General features: G+C 36.0%; 1 protein-coding gene across 1 annotated transcript in view; it reads left to right on the forward strand.

The window, feature by feature from the left end:
• The window catches only part of PAAF1 (proteasomal ATPase associated factor 1), a 45572-nt gene that overhangs the window by 3658 nt on the left and 27202 nt on the right, over positions 1-14712 (forward strand). The window contains exons 3-4 of the mRNA XM_082343205.1: positions 627-730; positions 5146-5235. Of these exons, the coding sequence (XP_082199331.1) occupies positions 627-730; positions 5146-5235 (194 nt within the window). The remainder of the gene's footprint in view (positions 1-626; positions 731-5145; positions 5236-14712) is intronic.

The following is a 14712-nucleotide window of genomic DNA, read 5'->3' on the forward strand; positions in this document are numbered from 1 at the left end:
ATAATTTGTAGCACCTTGCTAGTTTCTGAACTCAAGGACTTCACAGTCTGGTGGGGAGGCCAGAAATGTAAACAGCGTGTTATGGGCTGTTGCAGAAGTGTATATATAAAGTGCAGAAGAAGAATAGAATGTTTTTAACTCCATTCTACCATCTACATATGTTTATGTGTAGGATAATATCTTATTTAGCCCATATCACTGCAAAAGCAGTGTCCTACTTAAGCAAATTTTCCAGTTATTGAAGCTTAACTCTTTACTCTGAATTATGTGTATATACTGTGGATAAATGCATATGTTCATGTTCATCTTCACCTTTCATCCTGGTAGAATTCCATTTCACAGCCAGTAAAACTGAGGTTGAGATTACTCTAGTAGTTTTCTCTACAAATACTATATTGTATCTCAAAATCTTTGTTCCTGGCTTTTAGTCCTTGAATTTATTTCTTCCAAATTAGGTTTGCCTAGACTAGTGCTCTTTCTACTTCACCTCACTTTTAACACAAGTGCCTGCTTTTCTTTCATGAGCCAATTTCCTCGCATTTATACAAATGCCTGAATTGGGTCTTCAAGGAGAAAAATGTTTAATTCTTGTATTTTTTTGAGACATGCTTTTTTGTGCTATATAGGGAAACCAACTTTGTATGGCAGCCTGACTTGTCAAGGAATTGGCCTTGATGGCATCCCAGAGGTTACAGCTTCAGAAGGATTTATTGTGAACGAAATAAACAAGGTAGGTTTTCATGTCTTCTAGATAGCACTGTGTCCAAAACTATGGTAGTACCTATATACGTACTTTAAATATTTATACTGTTATCTGCATATCAGTGTCGTCTCCATTTCATTTGTATAATAATCATAGTTTTTACTGCCTTTGAATGTCAGGAGTTTTCTTTTTCTTTTATACATACATATGCTTTTAGATGCAAACTTCCTCTTACTTCCCTTATACCAGTGCTGTCCAGTAGATGAATAATGTGAGCCACATATGTAATTTTTTTTATTGAAGTATAGTTGATTTACAGTGTTTCAGGTGTAGAGCAAAGTGATTCAGTTATGTATATACATATATATTTTCTTTTTCAGATTCCTTTCCATTATAAGTTATTATAAGATATTGAATATAGTTCCGTGTGCTATACAGTAGGTCCTTGTTTATCTATTTTATATATAGTAATGTGTATCCACATGTGTAATTTAAAATTTTCTAGTAGCCACCTAAAAAAGGTAAAAAGAAACTGGTGAAGTTAATTTTAATAATGTATTTTATTTAACCCAGTATATCTAAAATATTATTTTAACCTGTAGTTAATATAAAAAATTATTAGAGATAGTTTACATTTCTTTTTTTTATTAAGTCTTTGAGATCCTCTGTATATTTTACACTTAGAGCACATCTCAATTCAGACTCTAATTTTTTAAAAAAATAAATTTATTTATTTATTTTTGGCTGTGTTGGGTCTTCGTTGCCGTTCACGGGCTTTCTCTGGTTGCGGCGAGCAGGGGCTACTCTTCATTGCGGTGCACGGGCTTCTCATTGAGGTGGCTTCTCTTGTTGCGGAGCACAGGCTCTAGGAGCGTGGGCTTCAGTATTTGTGGCACGCAGGCTCAGTAGTTGTGGCGCACAGGCTGAGTTGCTCCACAGCATGTGGGATCTTCCCAGACCAGGGCTTGAACCTGTGTCCCTTGCATTGGCAGGCGGATTCTTAACCACTGTGCCATGACCCTTATTTTTTATTGGAAATACTTGATATATATTTAGGTTTTAAAAAATTTACAGTTGACAACAGATTCACATACCTAAGTAGTTCCAAACGTACTTAAAAAGTTTTCCAGTAACTGAATCAAGTATGTTTTTAAACTGAACTTTAAATAAAATTAAAAATTCATTTACTCATTTGCATTAGCCACATTTTAAGTGCTCAGTAGCTTTATGTGGCTAGTACCCACCATATTGTACACTGTAGTTTTATGATGTGTCTGGCCACACCTTGGTGAAAACCTGTATTAGTAGTACTTAATTGTTTTTCTCATTGGTCTTTGAGGTGAGTAGGTGGCCATGTAAGTGTTACAGAACTCATGATCTGACTTTCCTTCCTCTTTCTGATGGCAGCAGTCAGTGTGCTCTGGTGAGATGATTCCCAAAGGGTGAAATAGCCTTTTTTGGTGTGTGTATAATTAAGCTTTTTTAGTTGTAAAATATTTCAGGTGTACTGACAAGAGTAAAGAATACTTTGTTTTTTACATAAGATCTTTAGCAGATGTTCATTCATTATCCTCTGTGCAAAATAATAAGCTACATGTTATTATATATTTTATATTTGTTTTTCATAAACAGTATTGTAGAAAGTGCCAGAAGATCTGAGTCCAAGTCTTAGTTACTGTGACACTTACTAGCAGTATGGTTTTGGACAAGTAACTTAGTTACCTGAGCCTCAGTTTCCTCATCTATAAAACAGAGACAGCCTCATAGGCTGATTAGTGGGGAGTGAAATTGCCTATGAAAGAAACTAAGATATTTCAAAAGTGAGTTATTGTTTATGATAACAATCCTGTGGGATTGGCATTTTAAATTTCCATTTTGCAGGTAAGCAAACAGATTCAGAGAGGTTAATTAACCGCTAATAATCAAAGCTAGTTAGACTATGTCAGAATTGAAACCCAGTTCTATTAACTTCAAGTATAACACCACCTTGCAAGCCTACATTTTTTCCAGGTGTTTGCCAGTATCCATCCACAGCCTGGGCGCTGACTTCCTTTCTTCCCTTTGTACTCAGGCTGTGATACAATCCTTATCTTTTCCAATATCATTACTAATTTCTGCAGTGTACTTGCTAAGTCAGACAGTAAATGCTTATGGTTGAACATCCATTTGTTTCCTAACTGCCATGAGTCACTTTGCTGTTTGATGTTGCTACATTGTTCTATTATACAGATCTGTCATTATGCTTAAAAACCTAACCTGGAAAGATAAAAAGTTTGACTTTTAATTTTATCTTAATGTGGAATATTCACACCTCCCCCTCACACTGAATTTTGTCTGTTTTGATATCTCCTGCAGCTTTTCTTTAATATCTTTTCATTAACAGCATAATTCTCTACTGCTGGAAGGTAATTCAACATTTATCTTCCTTCATAGTCTGTTTATGGATTAAAGGGTGATTTGCAGGATCGATAAGCAGGAGAAAACCACTGATTCTTGAAATCTTTTACATAATTAGCCCAAAAGAAATAGTCTTCTGAGAGCAAACCCAGTTCTTACAGAGCCTCGAACACTAAGCTTTCAGAGCTCCTCATGTCCTTGCTTGGTATGAATATTTAGCCAGGAAAGTTTAGCTGACACTTTAGTTTCGGGTACAGGAGACAATTCCAAATCCGGGTCAGCTCTCTTGCAGCTGTATGGGCTTTGTCATGTGGTTAGAAGCAAAAACTCATTTAATGAAAGGCCTGCAGGCAACCAGGCATAGATACGCTGGCTAAGAAAGTACTGTTTGTATAGATAATCTAATTCTCTTTTTAAAGGAGAAGACCTGTAATAAGAGCATATTGATTTTCAGTGATGAGAATATTATAACTTTGAAACTGTTCTTTCTAATGAACTATGAGGACTGTGCTTGTTGTACATAGATTAGCCTTATAAAGAGGTTCAGAAAATCTTGATTATTGAAGGCATTTTCATTGTCCAGCAGAATTTTCAGAAACTTTCAAGTACTGCTGCAGAAGAGATAACAGGTTAGGGGCCATTTGGTGAGAGCAGCGCCTCGCTCTGTGTAGGAGATATACACGTAGGGGATGGTGTTAGTATTCTGCAAATTAGAGTAAGGGATTGTCGTATTGCAAGAATCCTTGAGGTGATGTTTACCAAGCCTTTTATACCTCTGCATTGAAACACCAACATGCTTACCCTAAATGGTTGCAGTCTGCCTTCAGCAGGTCATGTCACTTGAATCTAACATCTGGTTCTAGGTATAATTTACTACTGTGTCACTAGTGTTATCTTGCTATAGTAGCTGAAATATATGTGATAATGACTAGTCAAAACATGTGGGAAATCATAAGACAGCTATTTGGTGATGACCAGTCTATGAACACGTATAGTCAGTTTAAGTCCTAGTTGGGAATGGGCACCACAAGCCTGACCAGGGCCTACACATTGTATGAGTGTACCGTAATTTACTTTTCCTACTTTCTTACTCTGGTAACTATACATGTCAGTAGTCTAACATTTTTTCTGAAAGTTCTTTTATAGGCAGCAAGTTTACTTTTAGACTAGTCTTTTCAGCCCTAGGCCCGGGAGCTGGTGCTGTTTTTTCACAACTGTTGGTACTATTCCTTGCCACACTGCTGACTAAGAATACTGGTATTAGATTTTCTTATGAAAATTAATGTTCTCGTGTTTGTCATTTGTATCTTATTGTTGGTTTGTCTTCTATGGAACAGTTTTCTTCAACATAAAAGCATAATGGCTCAGCAGTACCAAATTACATTGCAGCCCTCTGCAGTAAAAGGACTGCTGATCTGTAGGGGAGTGACAGTTTCTTGGGTTGGGGAAGGAGGATTAGGGTACACTTAAAAGGTAAGAGTGTTCTTTCCTCCTAATGTTTTCTTTTTTTTTTTTTTTTTTTTTTTTTTTTTTTTAATAAAGCATTTCTAAACCTGGATGTGTCTGGATCTGAGAGCATCTAGATTTTTACTCAGCACTAAGCAATGCTGTAAAGTATGTAAATTGCACGTGTTATCTGTTTTCATGGTTTACTCACATTGAATTTTTTTTTTTTTTTAATTTTATTTATTTATTTATTTATTTATGGCTGTGGTGAGTCTTCGTTTCTGTGCGAGGGCTTTCTCTAGTTGTGGCGAGCGGGGGCCACTCTTCATCGCAGTGCGCGGGCCTCTCACTGTCGCGGCCTCTCTTGTTGCGGAGCACAGGCTCCAGACGCGCAGGCTCAGTAACTGTGGCTCACGGGCCCAGTTGCTCCGCGGCATGTGGGATCTTCCCAGAACAGGGCTCGAACCCGTGTCCCCTGCATTGGCAGGCAGACTCTCAACCACTGCGCCACCAGGGAAGCCCCTAATGTTTTCTTTAAGAAGCTTTAATTCCATTGGAGTAGCTTTACTGATGGATTTCATTTTTCCTTCTCTGTTTAGAAAAGCATTCATATTTCATGTCCAAAGGAAAATGCGTCTTCGAAGTTTTTGGCACCATATACTACTTTTTCCAGAATTCATGCAAAGAGTGTAAGTATTCTGATAAAATGAGGAGAAAATATAATAACATGTTAGTTTTTCATTTTATCTGCTTGTCTAGTGCTATAAACATGTTCATAATTAATGTGTTTTTCATTTACTTTGCATTATAAGATGACACAGCTGATAAAGTGTGATATGTTTGGCAAAACTGGTACTTGGGTCCACTTAGAATAAATATACAAATCCACTCACTGGTAATCTCAAAGAAAGGAATTGTATGAAATTTCCTTATATATGTTTTACCAGAGCCACTTACCAGCTTTTGGATAATGATGATAGTAGTTGATGTTTGAGTAATTTGCCACTGCTCATATTTCTGTCCCTTTGCCTAACGGAAGGGGCATTTTCTCAAAATTCCAAGTACAGCATATTGAGGGATAATTTTCAAAGGTCTTTGTGATAAAGCCCTTTCTACTACCATAAGCTTTTTAGAAGCAGAAATGAGAAATAGGTGAATAAACTGATTATATTAAAGCCTACTGCTTCTTAGTGTGTGGTACATTTTCAAAAATAGCTGTTTTTATCCTTATTGCAAAACAAATATATATTTAGTGATGAAAATTTAGGAAATGTAAAAGTGAAAATCACTCATTTCTATAATCTGAAGATAACTATTGTGAGCTTTTGTTTTGTAACACTTATTAATAATAATCACAGTAATCTTGCCATTTGCAGCAACATAGGTGGACTTGGAAGGCATTATGCTAAGTGAAATAGGTCGGAGAAAGACAGATACTGTATGATGTCACTTATATGTGGAATCTGAAAAATAAAACAAACTAGTGAATATAACAAAAACAGACTCACAGATATAGAGAATAAACGAATGGTTACCAGTGTGGGGAGGGAAATAAGGAGGGGCAAAATAGGGGTAGGGGATTAAGAGGTACAAACTATTATGTATAAAATAAATAACCTACAAAGATATATTGTACAACACAGGTAATATAGCCAATATTTTATAATAACTATAAATGGAATATAACCTTTAAAAAATTGTGAATCACTATTTTGTACACCTGTAACTTATATAATATTGTATATTAATGTATCTCGATTTTAAAAAGTTAAAAAATAATAATCATAGTAGTAATAGCTGACATTTATTGATCACCTGCTATGTGCCAGTACATGCTAAGCTTTACATATCATTATTTTACTTGATCCAGTCTTTTTTCTTTAAATATTTTACCACAATAGGTTTTTACAGTACATGCTGTTTTATAAGTTATTTTTTAATTCTTAATAATATATTATGTACGTCATTCTGTGTTTACTTTATGTGTATTATTTTAAGAGTTACATAGTATTCCACTGTTATGACTTTACTATAATTTATTTTTCTAATCTTACATTACCGGACATTCAGTCATTTCCGATTTCGTGACTTCATATTTTGATGATATAGCTAACCCTTTTCTCACAAAGATAAGAAAAAATTAGAGTACATTTATAAAAGTATAATGTTGAGTCACAGGAAATGTACTTTATAAGGCTGTTGGTATGTTCTAACTGACTTCCACTTAACTGATTTATTGAGTCAACTGTTGCTCTACATTTCCTCTGTAAACCATTCTGACTCACGCCCACAACACATTTGCAGCTTGTAGTCTCTGAGGTCTGCATACTGACACTCCCAGTTAAGCTGAATGCTTACCAAGGGTCAGTTACAATGCCAGTTGTGTTGTTTTTGAAATTATGTTAATTAAATATATTAAACCAATGAAATATGAGTGTGAAAGGCAGAGTGACTATGTCTTTGAAAACTAAGTTGATTGCTTCATAGAGACTTGATAAAGAAGAGTTGTTTTTTTTTTGTCTGCACCACACAGCATGCAGGATCTTTGCTCCCTGACCAGGGATTGAATCTGTGGAGTCCTAACCACTGGACTGCCAGGGAATTCCTAAGAAGAGTTTTTTTAAAACCTTCTATTTTAGTATGTGTGGACAAGATAAATGTAGTAGAATATTAGGGGAAAGATTTTTTTTAAAAACCCTGTATAAATTTTTGCTCTTAGATTGCTTTGTAAGTGTGACTAAAGATTTGCCTTGCTTTAAGGAAATTGGAAGTTGTGTACCTTTTGCTTAGAGTATATTACAAGCAAGTCAAGATAAAGCTTCCTTATAGTAATTAGTGGACTGATGAAAAAATTAGTGAATATTAATGTACATTTATATATTTGAGTTAAAATAAAATGTAGGTATTTATGTATCATTTTTTATTATTTCCTACTCTAACTGAATTTTTTGATTAATTGACCTGCTACTGGGCCCTATCCATTGACTAAAAAGACTTTTACCATATTGCTTTTCTACCAGTCTGGCTTGACATTCTCTGCTGATACTGGGTATTTGAATTTTTTAAAGTTTTACCATTTTTAGGGATGGTGTTTCATTGCTATTTTAACTTACATTCCTTTGATTAATTATGAATTGACCACTTTTTCATATATTTATTGGCCTCTCTTCATGTGATTTGCGCATTTTTCTAAGTGTGAATTTTTTTCTTTATTGATAAGAGCTCTTCTTATAATAAGGGTATTGATCCTTTGCTATATATTTTGCAGGTTTTTTCTAGCTTATTGTTTATTGTTATTTGTTTATTGTGTCTTGACATACAAAATATTTAATTTTCTAGATAATAAAACCTATCAATTTATGGTGACTACCTTTGGGACCCTGCTTAGGGTAGTCCATGATTTTATATAAATAAATATATATTATAAATATATATTTACTTGTAATTACACAGCATAATGGGTAAGAGCAGGGACTCTAGAGACGGATTCATTGGATTTGACCCCCTGGATTCGAATTTTGGTTCTGCCACTTACTAACTGTGTGACCTTAGGCCAGGTACTTAACCTTCCTGTGCTATAGGTTCCTAATCTGTAAAATGGGAGTAAAAATGTTTATCTCTTAGGGTTGTTATGAGGACTGAAGCAGTTAGAATTGGGTCTGGAACATGGCAAGCACAATATAAATAGTGTTTGGTAAATAAAATTATAAATATAGTAATCTTTGTATTTTTATGTTTTATTTTTTACATTTCAAACTTTATTTTTGTTATTTGATTTGAAGTAGGGGTCTAACTTAATTTTTTAAAATTTATTCTATGGAAGTTTAGTTGATTTACAATGTTGTGTAACTTAATTCTTTTTGAAATGATTAGCTTGTTACAGCAGTACAAAGTAATCCATCCTTTATCTCAAGGACTTGAATTGTCATCTTTTTTTTTTTTAACCTCTTTATTGGAGTATAATTGCTTTACAATGGTGTGTTAGTTTCTGGTTTATAACAAAGTGAATCAGCTATACATATACATATATCCCCATATCTCTTCCCTCTTGTGTCTCCCTCTCATCCTCCCTAACCCACCGCTCTACATGGTCATGAAGCACTGAGGTGATCTCCCTGTGCTATGCGGCTGCTTCCCATTAGCTATCTGTTTTACATTTGGTAGTGTATATATGTCCATGCCACTGTCTCACTTCGTCCCAGCTTACCCTTCCCCCTCCCCGTGTCCTCAAGTCCATTCTCTACGTCTGCATCTTTATTCCTGTCCTGCGCCTAGGTTCTTCAGAACCACTTTTTTTTTTTTAGTTTCCATATATATATGTTAGAATATGGTATTTGTTTTTCTCTTTCTGACTTAACTTCACTCTGTATGACAGACTCTAGGTCCATCCACCTCACTACAAATAACTCAATTCCATTTCTTTTTATGGCTGAGTAATATTCCATTGTGTATATATGCCACATCTTCTTTATCCATTCATCTGTCGATAGACACTTAGGTTGCTTCCATGTCCTGGCTATTGTAAATAGAGCTGCAATGAACATTGTGGTACATGACTCATTTTGAATTATGGTTCTCTCATGGTATATGCCCAGAAGTGGGATTGCTGGGTCATATGTTAGTTTTATTTTTAGTTTTTTAAGGAACCTCCATGCTGTTCTCCATAGTGGCTGTATCAATTTACATTCCCACCAACAGTGCAAGAGGGTTCCCTTTTCTCCACACCCTCTCCAGCATTTATTGTTTGTAGATTTTTTGATGATGGCCATTCTGACTTGTATGAGGTGATACCTCATTATAGTTTTGATTTGCATTTCTCTAATGATTAGTGATGTTGAGCATCCTTTCATGTGTTTGTTGGCAATCTGTATATCTTCTTTGGAGAAATGTCTGTTTAGGTCTTCTGCCCATTTTTGGATTGTTGTTTGTTTTTTTGATACTGAGCTGCATGATGAGCTGCTTGTAATTTTGGAGATTAATCCTTTGTCAGTTGCTTCATTTGCAAATATTTTGTCCCATTTTGAGGGTTGTCTTTTCATCTTGTTTATGTTTTCCTTTGCTGTGCAAAAGGTTTTAAGTTTCATTAGGTCCCATGTGTTTATTTTTGTTTTTATTTCCATTTCTCTAGGAGGTGGGTCAAAAAGGATCTTGCTGTGATTTATGTCATACAGTGTTCTGCCTATGTTTTCCTTTAAGAGTTTGATAGTGTCTGGTCTTACATTTAGGTCTTTAATCCATTTTGAGTTTATTTTTGTGTATGGTGTTAGGGAGTGTTCTAATTTCATTCTTTTACATGTAGCTGTCCAGTTTTCCCAGCACCACTTATTGAAGAGGCTGTCTTTTCTCCACTGTGTATTCCTGCCTCCTTTGCCAAAAATAAGGTGACCATATGTGTGTGGGTTTATCTCTGGACTTTCTATCCTGTTCCATTGATCTATATTTCTGTTTTTGTGCCAGTACCATACTGTCTTGATTACTCTTGCTTTGTAGTATAGTCTGAAGTCAGGGAGCCTGATTCCTCCAACTCCATTTTTCTTTCTCAAGATTGCTTTGGCTATTCGGGGTCTTTTGTGTTTCCATACAAATTGTGAAATTTTTTGTTTTAGTTCTGTGAAAAATGCCACTAAGTTTGATAGGGATTGCAATGAATCTGTAGATTGCTTTGGGTAGTATAGTCATTTTCACACTATTGATTCTTCCAATCCAAGAACATGGTATATCTTTCCATCTGTTTGTATCATCTTTAATTTCTTTCATCAGTGTCTTGTAGTTTTCTGCATACAGGTCTTTTGTCTCCTTAGGTAGGTTTATTCCTAGGTATTTTATTCTTTTTGTTGCAGTGGTAAATGGGAGTGTTTTCTTAATTTCTCTTTTCAGATTTTTCATCATTAGTGTATAGGAATGCAAGAGATTTCTGTGCATTAATTTTGTATCCTGCTACTTTACCAAATTCGTTGATTAGCTCTAGTAGTTTTCTAGTAGCATCTTTAGGATTCTCTATGTATAGCATCATGTCATCTGCAAACAGTGACAGCTTTACTTCTTCTGTTCCAATTTGAATTCCTTTTATTTCTTTTTTGTCTCTGATTGCTTGGCTAAAACTTCCAAAACTATGTTGAATAATAGTGGTGAGAGTGGACAACCTTGTCTTGTTCCTGATCTTAGAGGAAATGGTTTCAGTTTTTACCGTTGAGAACAATGTTGGCTGTGGGTTTGTCATATATGGCCTTTATTATGTTGAGGTAAATTCCCTCTATGCCTACTTTTTGGAGGGCTTTTATCATAAATGGGTGTTGAATTTTGTCGAAAGCTTTCTCTGCATCTATTGAGATGATCATATGGTTTTTCTCCTTCAATTTGTTAATATGGTGTATCACGTTGATTGATTTGCGTATACTGAAGAATCCTTGCATTCCTGGAATAAACCCAACTTGATCATGGTATATGATCCTTTTGATGTGCTGTTGGATTCTGTTTGCTAGTATTTTGTTGAGGATTTTTGCATCTATGTTCATCAGTGGTATTGGCCTGTAGTTTTCTTTCTTTGTGACATCTTTGTCTGGTTTTGTTATCAGGGCGATGGTGGCCTCGTAGAATGAGTTTGGGAGTGTTCCTCCCTCTTTTATATTTTGGAAGAGTTTGAGAAGGATAGGTGTTAGCTCTTCTCTAAATGTTTGATGGAATTAATCTGTGAAGCCATCTGGTCCTGGGCTTTTGTTTGTAGGAAGATTTTTAATCACAGTCTCAATTTCAGTGCTTGTGATTGGTCTGTTTATATTTTCTATTTCTTCCTGGTTCAGTCTCAGAAGGTCATGCTTTTCTAAGAATTTGTCCATTTCTTCCAGGTTGTCCACTTTATTGGCATATAGTTGCTTGTAATCTCTCATGATCCTTTGTTTTTCTGCAGTGTCAGTTGTTACTTCTCCTTTTTTCATTTCTAATTGTATTGATTTGAGTCTGCCCCCTTTTTTTCTTGATGAGTCTGGCTAATGGTTTATGAATTTTGTTTATCTTCTCAAAGAACCATCTTTTAGTTTTATTGATCTTTGCTATTGTTTCCTTCATTTCTTTTTCATTTATTTCTGATCTGATCTTTATGATTTCTTTCCTTCTGCTAACTTTGTTTTTTTTTTATTCTTCTTTCTCTAATTGCTTTAGGTGTAAGGTTAGGCTGTTTATTTGAGATGTTTCTTGTTTCTTGAGGCAGGATTGTATTGCTATAAAATTCTGTCTTAAGAACTGCTTTTGCTGCATCCCATAGGTTTTGGGTCGTCGTGTTTTCATTGTCATTTGTTTCTAGGTATTTTTTGATTTCCTCTTTGATTTCTTCAGTGATCTCTTGATTATTAAGTAGTGTATTGTTTAGCCTCCACGTGTTTGTATTTTTTACAGATTTTTTCCTGTAATTGATATCTAGTCTCATAGTGTTGTGGTTGGAAAAGATATTGGATATGCTTTCAATTTTTTTTAATTTACCAAGGCTTGATTTGTGACCCAAGATGTGATCTATCCTGGAGAGTGCTCCATGAGCACTTGAGAAGAAAGTGTATTCTGTTGTTTTTGGATGAAATGTCCCATAAATATCAATTAAGTCCATCTTGTTTAATGTATCATTTAAAGCTTGTGTTTCCTTATTTATTTTCATTTTAGATGATCTGTCCATTGGTGAAAGTGGGGTGTTAAAGTCCCCTACTATGATTGTGTTACTGTCGATTTCCCCTTTTATGGCTGTTAGCATTTGCCTTATGTATTGAGGTGCTCCTATGTTGGGTGCATAAATATTTACAATTGTTATATCTTCTTCTTGGATTGATCCCTTGATCATTATGTAGTGTCCTTCTTTGTCTCTTTTAATAGTCTTTAAAGTCTATTTTGTCTGGTATGAGTACTGCTACTCCAGCTTTCTTCTGATTTCCATTTGCATGGGATATCTTTTTCCATCCCCTCACTTTCAGTCTGTATGTGTCCCTAGGTCTGAAGTGGGTCTCTTGTAGACAGCATTTGTACGGGTCTTGTTTTTGTATCTATTCAGCCAGTCTGTGTCTTTTGGTGGGAGCATTTAATCCATTTACATTTAAGGTAGTTATCGATATGTATGTTCCTATTATCATTTTCTTAATTGTTTTGGGTTTGTTATTGTAGGTCTTTTCCTTCTCTTGTGTTTCCTGCCTAGAGAAGTTCCTTTAGCATTTGTTGTAAAGCTGGTTTGGTGGTGCTGAATTCTCTTAGCCTTTGCTTGTCTGTAAAGGTTTTAATTTCTCCTTCGAATCTGAATGAGATCCATGCTGGGTAGAGTAATCTTGGTTGTAGGTTTTTCCCTTTCATCACTTTAAATATGTCCTGCCACTCCCTTCTGGCTTGCAGAGTTTCTGCTGAAAGATCAGCTGTTAACCTTATGGGGATTCCCTTGTATGTTATTTGTTGTTTTTCCCTTGCTGCTTTTAATATTTTTTCTTTGTATTTAATTTTTGATAATTTAGTTAATATGTGTCTTGGCATGTTTCTCCTTGGATTTATCCTGTATGGGACTCTCTGCACTTCCTGGACTTGATTGACTATTTCCTTTCCCATATTAGGGAAGTTTTCAACTGTAATCTCTTCAGATATTTTCTCAGTCTCTTTCTTTTTCTCTTCTTCTTCTGGGACCCCTATAATTCGAATGTTGGTGCATTTAATGTTGTCCCAGAGGTCTCTCAGACTGTCCTCAATTCTTTTCATTTTTCTTTATTTTGCTCTGCAGTAGTTTTTCCCACTATTTTATCTTCCACGTCAGTTATCCGTTCTTCTGCCTCAGTTATTCTGCTATTGATTCCTTCTAGAGAATTTTTTTTTTTTTTTTTACTTATTTTGGCTGTGTTGGCTCTTTGTTGCTGCTCGTGGGCTTTCTCTAGTTGTGTCAAGTTGGGGCTACTCTTCATTGTGGTGCACTGGCTTCTCATTGTGGTGGTTTCTCTTGTTGCGGAGCACAGGCTCTAGGTGTGCGGGCTTCAGTAGTTGTGGCTCGCAGGCTTCAGTAGTTGTGACTCGGGAGCTATAGAGCACAGACTCAGTAGTTGTGGCACACGGACTTAGTAGCTCCATGGCATGTGGGATCTTCCCCGGACCAGGGCTCGAACCGATGTCCCCTGCATTGGCAGGCAGATTCTTAACCACTGCGCCACCAGGGAAGCCCCCTTCTAGAGAATTTTTTATTTCATTTATTGTGTTGTTCATCATTGTTTGTTTGCTGTTTAGTTCTTCTAGGTCCTTGTTAAACATTTCTTGTATTTTCTCCATTCTGTTTCCAAGATTTTGGATCATCTTTACTATCATTACTCTGAATTCTTTTTCAGGTAGACTGCCTATTTCCTTTTCATTTGTTTGGTCTGGTGTATTTTTACCTTGCTCCTTCATCTGCTGTGTGTTCCTCTGTCTTCTCATTTTGCTTAACTTACTGTGTTTAGGGTCTCCTTTTTGCAGGCTGCAGGTTCGTAGTTCCCGTTGTTTTTGGTGTCTGCCCCCGGTGGCTAAGGTTGGTTCAGTGGGTTGTGTAGGCTTCCTGGTGGAGGGGACTGGTGCCTGTGTTCTGGTGGAAGAGGCTAGATCTTGTCTTTCTGGTGGGCAGGACCACATCCGGTGGTGTGTTTTGGGGTGCCTGTGACCTTATTCTGATTTTAGGCAGCCTCTCTGCTAATGGGTGGGGTTGTGTTTCTGTCTTGCTAGTTGTTTGGCATAGGGTGTCCAGCACTGTAGCTTGCTGGTCGTTGAGTGGAGCTGGGTCTTAGCATTGAGATGGAGGTCTCTGGGAGAGCTTTCACCATTTGATATTACGTGGAGCTGGGAGGTCTCTGGTTGACCAATGTCCTGAACTCTGCTCTCCCACCTCAGAGCTACAGGCCTGACACTCGGCCGGAGCACCAAGACCCTGTCAGCCACATGGCTCAGAAGAAAAGGAAGGAAAAAAAGAAAGAAAGAAAGAATAAAATAAAATAAAGTTATTAAAATAAAAAAATTATTAAAAATAAAAAAAATTTAAAAGTAATAAAAAAGGGGGGGAAAAAAAAAGAAAGAAGAGAGCAAGCAAACCAAAAAACAAATCCACCAATGATAACAAGCACTAAAAACTATATTAAAAAACAAAAAACAAACAAAAACGGACAGACAGAACCCTAGGGCAAATGGTAAAA

Source organism: Balaenoptera borealis, assembly GCF_965194805.1.
Source record: "Balaenoptera borealis genome assembly, chromosome: 11".
Lineage (NCBI taxonomy): Eukaryota > Metazoa > Chordata > Mammalia > Artiodactyla > Balaenopteridae > Balaenoptera > Balaenoptera borealis.